This window comes from Leptonychotes weddellii, chromosome 12, assembly GCF_054177405.1.
Source record: "Leptonychotes weddellii isolate Sample4059 chromosome 12, ASM5417740v2, whole genome shotgun sequence".
Lineage (NCBI taxonomy): Eukaryota > Metazoa > Chordata > Mammalia > Carnivora > Phocidae > Leptonychotes > Leptonychotes weddellii.
In genome coordinates, this window is record NC_138380.1 from 64,166,330 (window position 1) to 64,176,089 (window position 9,760).

Here is a 9,760-nt window from a genome sequence, read left to right on the forward strand (position 1 = left end):
GAAGATTAGCAACCAAATGCAATGGCTTTGAGAAGAAAAGGAAAAACAATAATAAGGCCAAGATGTCAAAGTTGAAGTTAAGAAGGGAAATAACTTACTTTTTGAGTTTTTAAAAATAAGAATCATCTCTCAGCTTGTGGTACATGGACATGTGGAATCTTCCTCCTCTCTCTACTTGCTGTAGATTTTACTGTCCATTTAGCACCTCTTTGGGGAATTGGACAGAAAGCTATGGCATGAAATGAACAAATTTATTACTTGTTACCAGCTGATATGAGCTTAGGTGAATAAGTCATTACCTATAGATTGCTTTTATCATAGCCCCCAAACACCCCCATACCAAAAAAACTCAAGAGTTGATCTCAAGTACACTTGACCCTGGAACAACATGGGGGTTAGGGGTGCCAAGGCTACCCAATCAAAAATCTGCCTATAACTTTTGACTCCCCCAAAACTTAACTACTAGTAGCCTACTTTGACCAAAAGTCTTACCAATAATATCAACAGTCAGTTAATGCATATTTGTATTATATATTGTATTCTTACAATAAAGTAAGCTAGAGAAAAAATGCTAAGAAAAGCATAAGGAAGAGAAAATACATTTACAGTATGTCCTGTATTTACTGAAAAATATCCATGTATAAGTGGACCTGCGCAGTTCAAACCCAGTTTGTTCAAGGGCCAACTGTACAAATGGTAAAGAAAATCTCCTTGGCACAAAAATGATAGGATGAATCACATATCCTAGGGCTGCACGTGAGAACTTAGGCAAGTGGAATGGGAACTGTTTCCAAAGAAAACACAGAGCTAAGATGTTCCAATGCAACATAGCAGATTAAATTGGATTGAGATAACAAACTCTTCAGATGATTTATCAAGGGCAAAGAGTCCTCTAGGTGATACTCTATAAATACAAGACTGGAAGTGTGATGAAAATTGGAAGAGCTTGGGATGAGGAGGGGAACCAGACTTTAGCAAACTAATTGGAAGGCAGTGTTTACAAGAAGAAGAAAATTATCAGATACAAGGAAGGGGAGTTAATAGAACATGAATGCCGGTTTCAGCAAAATACATGTTGGTTTTTACCAGGCAGAAATATACTGCAGTGCTTCCCACATTCTTCCAAGCCTTTAGTTAGAGCCCATCCATGACTGCATTCAAACCAAAACATCTCCCTTTGTGTGTTCTGTATTTCTTGGTACTGTCTGTATTAACTTGCAGTGTGATGAGGGCTTTTGTCTACACATTATTCTTTCTTTTCAACCATCCTTGCACATGTCACTGGCAAACAGTGTCAAAAAGCTAACTGAGATGTAATATAAAAGATAATCGTATATGCTCTCTGATTCTAAGCTGTCCTGATATCTTCTCTTTTGCTATTTTATTCTTTCTATTATATTTCCTTTACAGTACTGCCAGCTTTTTTCCTAAATGAAGAAAAAAAGTGATAGCATTGTTAAGCTATTCCTCTTCTGACTTCATAGCTATGCTGCTGCATAAACTACCATAGGGTAAGTGCAGGAAACTATAGCAAGGAGAAGATGGACATTGTAGGGAAGATAACAGATCTAATCCTCTAATCATCACCACTTCAGTTGTTTTCAACTATGCAGCAGAGTAGACATACTATTTACTAGTCTGCTAATTTTTTTTTTTTAATGTGCCACATTTTCTAGATGCCAAGTAGGTCTGCTCAAACCTCTGATGGCGTATCAGGACAAGATTTGCACAGTACAATTTATGAAGTCATTCAGCACATACCTGCCCAACAGCAAGACTGTCCAGAGTAAGTATGAACTTGCATTTGGTGATGCTACTTTGGAAGGGCTGAGTATTCAGCCCCTGCTTTGCCCAGAATTTACTGAAAGGCTCAGAAGAAAAATATTAAAACAGGAAATTATAGCTTCTGTACATTTGAACACACTTGCCCACTGGAAAATAATTTTAGGGAAAAAAATAGACAAACACACAAGTATCTTCTAGGGTTGTACACTTGGGCCAGTGGACTAGATGCAGAGCTCTGGAATCCAGCATTTCCCTCCAATGAGTCTGGGTATGAAAGAGATTTTCAGGCCAGTTCTCAAGCCTGATAATCTTGGTTATCTTGACAATTTTCCAATGACTGTGGTGATTTTAGAGCCAGTGATCTGTCACTATGAATAGGACCAGGAAAAAACCTCTACGAAATATGCACAGCACTGTCACCATCAAATGTCCAACCTCTTACAGATTCAAAGCAGTCTACTCTCAAGTGAACAGAATCACAGCATGGACTGGCCTCACATCCAGAGACGGTAAAATCTGAGCTGAGGCCAAAGCCAGGAAACTACTTATCCAGTTAACCTCAGGGCTGACACTAAGGAGTTGCCCTCCCTTCCCCGGCCACCACGGAGAAACTAAGCCTACAGCCTTTTGAAATAATGAAATGAACTTCCCCTTTTTGTGTTATAGCTGCCTGCAGGCATAACTGCCACAAATCATCTTCCATCATTTCTTTATTTGTCATTTATTGACTTTGAAAAGAACATCAATAACCACACACAGGAACTTCCCCTCTGGCAAAAGAAACAGTTCTAGAGAAGTAATTCATGCACACCTCTGGATTAATACCAAAAACAACAGCTAGCAGTGGATGAATGCATGGGAAATCATCTTAGGGGGAGGAGACCCTCCTGGGGGGTGGACTCTGCAGTCATTTAAGGGCTAAGTGGCAGGACACCTCAGAGGACCCCATCAGTGCATTGCTTCTTGACCCAGGGAGCCTGGAGAAAAGGGAGTCAGGTAAATTAGGAGCAGATCCTGACAGACTAGGAACTTCTGGCTTGAAATGAAAATGTTTTAAAGAATTATATTATTGGGGCACCTGGGTGGTTCAGTCTGTTTAGGGTCCTACTCTTGATTTCATCTCAGGTCATGATCTCAGGGTCCTAGGAAGGAGCCCCAGGTAGGGCTCCCTGCTCAGCGCCTCCGAGAATGCTTTCCTTCTCCTTCCCTCTTTGCCCCTCTCCCCCTTGCACACTCTCTCTCAAATAAATAAATAAAATCTTAAAAGAATTATTTAAATGCTGTATTTAAAAAATCAGAACACAAGAGTGAAATATTATTCCATGACAGTTAAAAAAAAAAAAACACCTCTCTAAAATGATACCTGACTCTCTTTACTTCTGGACTAGAAAATTACGGGATTTTTGTTGTTATTGTTGTCATTAAATGTAAGGAATAGAAAGAATTTTGAGAGTATGTCTGCTTCCCAATTTTAAGATTATATCCAATTAGGAATTTTAACCTATTTAAGTTCATGTGTTTTTCTATTTGTCATTTATTCTGCATTATCTTTTTTTTAATTTAGAATGCAAACAAACCAAATGAAAACTTGAGGTTTATCTTTTAAAGCTCCCAATGATAAAATAAATGTTGATTTATTTATAAAGCAGTAGAATATGGCAGCTGTAATTTCAGAACACAAAATAAAGTGATCAGGTTGGTTTTGCATGTTAAAAAAAAAAACATGATTCTCTAAGTTAAAAAAGAAAATCACCCTCTGAAACTAGACTGCTTTCAGATATGAGCAATATCTTTAGAGTTTCTTGGGAATATAAAAGTTTATTTTAGAAATAAACTCAGAAGGTTGAAAATAAAGCAGAAATGTTCTTTTTCAAGCACATAATGGACTATTCAAACTGCTATTGAGGATATGCTCCCTCGAGGGGCAGCAACCTGAGAACCCCAGTTCACACCACCAGTCCTCTGTCTCCATTGCCTCAGCTCACCTCCTTCCCTGTCCTCCTACTCTTTCTTTGCTTCCCTTCCTGTGTCTTTGTCTTCCAGGGACTCTCTCTTCCTTTACTTCCATCCTTCAATATCTGCCCTCTCTGAATATTCCCTTCTTTTATCTTCTCTCTCTGGAAGACTGTCTCCCTTCTCTCTAAAATCTCTTAAAATTTTCCTTTTTACACTTATTTTATTTACAGTCAATTTACAAACATTTCCAGAACATTATCTTCTAGGGATAGAGATTAAGTAAGGCTGTCTTTTAAGGATTCCATAATTTAGTAGGCTCTTGTTTGCTTATTGTAACTAAAAACTAGTGGTCCTTAGTAGAATAAATATTCCTCAATAATTAAATATCCCCTAAACATGCAGAGGGCATTTTTCTCTCCTGATTGCCTATGGCTTTATTCTTTAAGTTCAATTAAACTCAAAGATCCATTTTATGAGTAATGCAATATTACAGGTGGCTGGTGAATCTCTCTCCTTCCCGCTTCCCAAAGTGAATGTGCAAGCTCTGGGTAAAGAATAATAACTTTCTGCTTTCTTGTACCTCTGTTTGACAGTTGCTTCTGAGATAGGAAAGACAGCCAAAAAATTCTTTTCTTTGGCTCTTAGACTATTCTAACAGTGTTGTTTTCATTATTGTATGTGTCTGTTACCTAATTGGACTGGTGTTTAACAAATTGGTAAGTTGACCTGTTTTCATATTTTAGTACTCAGCCCAGTTATTTGGTTATTGAACTTATGGCTACATTTATTTAAATGCTATCTGTTGACCTCATTAAAGCTCCTGGCACAGTTTGTTTTGAACCCGTGACTGGCTGTTAGTATCTTAAAATCGGGACATTTGAGTAAGTAAACCTTTACTTTCAAAAGGAAATTATCTACAGAATTTAGTGATTGCTTATTTACACTTATTGGTTTATAAATGTAATTTTCTTGATCTAATTCAAAACACTCCTATTATTTGCAGCTATTGAAAGAAAGAAAAAATTTAAGGTTCTTCTACCTGTGGAACTGGAAATCTGTAGAATATTTTACATATCTTATAACATCTTTTTGCCAGGTGAGCATTCATGGGTAAAGCAGTGCATTGGAGTGAAATAATGAAGGAACATTTTGAGGAAAAACAGTGGAAATGTATATTCATCTGGAATCAGTGAAGAAATCAAGCCCAATACCTCTTGCTCATTACTCCTTTTAAACGCAGAATAGAGTCATTTATAAAAATTGTACTGAAGGTTTTCCAGCATACACACAATGCATTGTGTTGTAGAGGAACATGGTGGGGAAGTAGTCCTCAGGGGACAATCTTTATCATAGTGACTGAGAGGGGGAAAAAAAAGACGGGACTTTCCAGTTACTCTTTTCATATCAAATTTCTCTAAGAAGCTCAATTAGTTCTAATCTACACTTTCACTTTCATCAACATTGACTATCCTATCTACTTTACGAATGTGGAAACTTTATATTTGTAAAATTTCTGGTAGGCTTTGTTTTATTAATTCTCATTACTGTTAAATTACTATATTAATTTTTAAAATTTTATTCCCAAACTTATTTCCTGCTATTTGTACCACCCAATAAGGATGGCTCTCACAACAGCAAGACTTGCCTTCTCCTAGGTCGTCAGTTACCAGTGGCTTTTTTTGAAAAGACATAAAATACTGAAGGAAATGACACATTAAAGTCTTATTTTTATTTTTGTTCAAGGAAAGATGCATTGAAATAAATTATTCTGGTTTTGCTTTTATATGACCTTGACTCTTTGTCTTGTAGGGCAAAAATTTTACATAAAAGTCAGATTGTACAATTAGATTTTTTATCCTTATTTCCCAGTGTGCAATAAAGTGTAGATTATAGAGAACTACTAAAATAAGAATCTTCCTCTTTCATGGCTATTTTTTTTTTCAGGCTTGAAATTTTTACTTGATTGAATTGCTGATTCTGGGAAAGGCCTCCCTTCTTGTATATTGCTGTATTTAAAAAATCAGTAGACCAAGTGGCAGAATTAGAAAACACCATTTTACAACCTCCAGGGGAAATAACTGATTCAGATCACAATCGTCTTTAGCCAAGACTGCTAGATAAATGGTATCAGATAAAACTAGATGACCAAGGATCAGGTTGCAGAAACTCTGTGAAGGGAAGGTCTGAGACCTAGAGAGAAGTAGGTGTACGAAGTAGCACAGAGGCAACTGTGCAGGATGCAAGAGGCCCAGGGAGTGGGCACAGAAAGGTCATCTGAGTGTTGTAGGTCTTGAAGATGAAAGATGAATATTTATGTGTAATGAGATTGGCTACAAACACTTTGACCTGACAATGCCACACTTTAAGATTTCATTCTGGCCAAATAAAGGTAGAAACAACCCAAATATTCAACAATAGGGGATTTTTAAGTGACATTAGATCCATACAATGGTTCACACTGCAACTATTAAAAAAGAAGGTATACACCTGTATTTACTGACTTTAAACTATGTCTCATGACCTATTATTTTATACACGAGAAAGAAATCACAAGAATAGCATTTCTTTTTCAAAGTGTTTCAAAGGAACCACTGCATTTACACTGTACTTCCCGCCTTTTCATAGAAGCACATGGTGAAAGGAAAATGAAGACGAAGTCCCACAACCCCCTTTCTGGTCTTCTTTCTCTACCACCTCATGTATTTCTCTGCTGGAAAAGTCCACCAGTCCTACCACAAACATTTTCTTTTGCATTTGGTATAATATATGTTCATATATATGTGATATATATTATATGATTATATAATTAGATTATATAGAGAGATTTTATATATATGTATAATCAGAAAAGGAATTAATGCCCACTATAAATAAATATATAATATATATACATACATACTTGGAAATGCAGATGGCTAACCATAAGATAATTAAAATCACCTCTAGAGAGTAGATCTTAAACAGTCTCACAACAGCAAAAAAGAAAATTGCAATCATGTGAGGTGATGATTGTGTTAACTAACCTTATTGTGGTCAATTATTTCACAGTATGTACATGTACCAAATCATCACACCTTAAACTTACACAATGTTATAGGTCAATTATATCGCAATAAGGCTAGAAAAATAATATAAAATCACTTGTATTCTCACCTCTCAGAAATAACCTGTTAACGTTTTCCTAAACTAGTTATGCATGTATTCTTTCATACACCTTCTAGTTCCAGAAAGGATTTATGGTAGCTCATATAAATGCATAATGTAACAAGATAAAATACACCCAAAAAATAAAGTTGATAAAGAAAACAGGGTGAAGGAACAATGAGAGTTTACAAAGGCAAATTGAAAGCAGAAATGAGGTCAATAACCAGTATGATGAATTCCCCTTCATCTCTGAGTATTATTTTATTACATCAAGATCACACAGCATATGCAGGTGGATGTCTAAGGAGGGACTTCTAAACTGAATGCAATTTGTAACTGTCAGAGCCAAAGAAAGGTTGCAATCCCCTCACAGGGCTGGAAAAGAGCAGGTCAGCTTTCCCAGCCAACACTCACCGAAGTTCCATCTGCCTCTCTCCTTCCTCAATCTTGAATTCCCTCCCTCCCCAAGGCTCTTGCTGGTCTTACTTGAAGAGCTGATTAACTACAATGAGCAACAGCTGTTATCTCTGTGTTCCCCTTCCAAGACCCAACCCTGGAACACTTTCAATCACAGACCATCTTATACAGCCTTTTCTTGAATAGGTAATAATACATTCACATGGCTCACAATCAAAATCTTATAAAAAGTATCTGCCAAGACAGCTGTTTGTATTCGTTTTTGGTTTTGGTTTTTGGTTTGGCTAATTTTGTGTCTCCCTCCAGAGTATCTTACCACAAACCAAAGGAAATACAAACACATATTTTTATTTTTTCAAACTCACTTTTCAGTCACTTGTAATTCCTCTCATTTTTGTATTGCTCTCTGACACACAAGTATACAGACTCTCTTAGAGCATGGTTCCACTCAAAGCAACAAGGAATTGCTTAAGGGAGAAACGTGAAAGGGTCTAGAATCCAATTAACTTTTGCCGTCAATGGTGTATAACACCGGGTAACTCACTGCTTTTTTAGTATATGGGGATGAAAATCTCATAAATTAATCAAGGTTTCCAAGGCAAGTGATGAACCAAACCCAGATGTTTACCTAACAAATTAATCTTTTAAAACCAGCCTAAAGTTCTTTCCTTATTACTAAACGTAATCTTAGCTGAGCTCTTGTTAAAATTTTTAACTTTCTATTACTGCTTCTAACTTGGAATAGAATTGTATTCCTAGTGTTCATTAAAGAATATATCCTACTGATAGACTTTTAAACAAAAATAAATAAAATACTTGTGAATAAAAGTTTCCCTTGTTTTTGACATTTGTGCACTTCCATGTTAATAAGACAATTTCAGCTAAAACAAACTGCATACATACACTCAAAGATAGTCCATGTGATCACTCAGTTTTATGAGATCATAACACCTTATAAAGTTTTGTTAAAATAATAAAATTGAATGATAACACAGTGCATGGCATATGGGTAGTAGTTTATATATTATTAAAGATTTAATTTATTTTTAGGAAGTTTTTATTTTCTGTTTCTATATTGCTGTGTATCCCTGTGAATTCTTATGTTATTCTTATATATTCCTCTAAAGTTCATGTTCAAATATACATGGATGTCTATGTTTTAATTTCCTGAGGCAGTAAGAAAGCAAAAGTTTCTATCTCACAAGCAGATGTGGAAATCAGACAGAGCACTTGGATTTAACACTGTTACTCTCATCTCCGAGATAGTGTTTATTGGCATTACCATGTTAGCCTTGAGGTTTATAAACATTTTCATATTCATTACCAACTTTGATCTTCACAAGAACCTTGTGGGCTAGAACAAGCATGCCCATTTTATAGATGAAGAGAGATTCAGGAAGTGAAAAGACTCTGAAAATCACCAAACCATCGAGTGGCAGAGCTGATCCCTAAACTGCACTTCTGGCTCCAAGTCCAGGGTCTTTTCCATTGTACCACGTGATTTCACTGGACAGGGCACCATGGAGTGGAGTGCACACAAATTTTTCTTCTGTCATCCCTACTTTAGGAACTTCGTTAGTTTCAAATACCACTGGTCCTCCAGCGAACAGGTTATTTCTTTTTGTGTCTGAGAACTTTCTCACTTGAATATGCTCCCAAGAAAGATGACAGCTCAATTGCTTGCCATTCAATAGGGCATAAACTGGCAGATTGCTTCTTCCCTGCAGCAGAATTCCACCTTAGGCTAATGATAGAAGGTTTCTGAAGCTTCAGAGCAGTCCCTTATATTCTACATAAAGCAGTTGTCCCAGGAGGTGGGGACTTCAGAGACCCCCATGATAGCATACTCTTCTGAGTGCCCCATATGGCATCCATCCCAGCATATGTACTTTAGAACACAGACAATAAATGTTTTTTGAACTGTACTGAATTAGGTTACCTGCCCTCTGTATATTTAACAAGACTCCATTTAAAGGAGGCAAATAAATTACTATGTTTCCAATAACCAAGTTCCTCTGAGACTGATTCTCAGGGGCACTTGATAACTTTGGGAACTATTTTTCCTGCAGTTCACTGAGACCCTATCAAACTGTTTAGTTCTTCAGAAAGAAGAGTTATCAGGGTCTGACTGTAACTACAAAATTTTATTCTTATTACTTATAAAATAACTAGTTTATGACCTACAGATCACTTGTCAGGACTAGTTTAGGATTCCAAATAGAAATGCCTGATAAACAGCTGTATATGCAACATGAGACTGAGGAGAGGCCTGGGTTTAAGAAATAAATTTGAATCATTTTTATATACTTACAATGCCTTTGGCAGCAAATAACAGAAAATTCTGACTAAAACTGACTTAAATAATTTATTATCCCAAATGACAGGAAGTTCAAATGCAAGGTAGACTCCAGGATTGGTTAATTTAATGACTGAACAGTATCATCAAGAACCCAAGTTC

At 36.4% G+C, this 9,760-nt stretch overlaps 1 protein-coding gene across 9 annotated transcripts in view; it reads left to right on the forward strand.

Annotated features, from left to right (window-relative positions):
* Positions 1-9,754, forward strand: part of HEPACAM2 (HEPACAM family member 2) — a 45,951-nt gene extending 36,197 nt beyond the window's left edge. For 3 of the 9 annotated variants that reach the window (XM_031027744.2, XM_031027748.2, XM_006732936.3), the window contains 2 exons: positions 1,677-1,786; positions 2,230-3,185. In XM_031027744.2, the coding sequence (XP_030883604.1) occupies positions 1,677-1,786; positions 2,230-2,305 (186 nt within the window). In that variant the 3' untranslated portion in view covers positions 2,306-3,185. Of the gene's footprint in view, positions 1-1,676; positions 1,791-2,229; positions 3,186-4,744; positions 5,525-9,686 lie in introns of those variants that run through there. The other 6 variants (XM_031027747.2, XM_031027746.2, XM_006732935.3 and 3 more) reach the window with 4 other exon arrangements.
* The last annotated feature ends 6 nt before the right edge of the window (positions 9,755-9,760 follow it).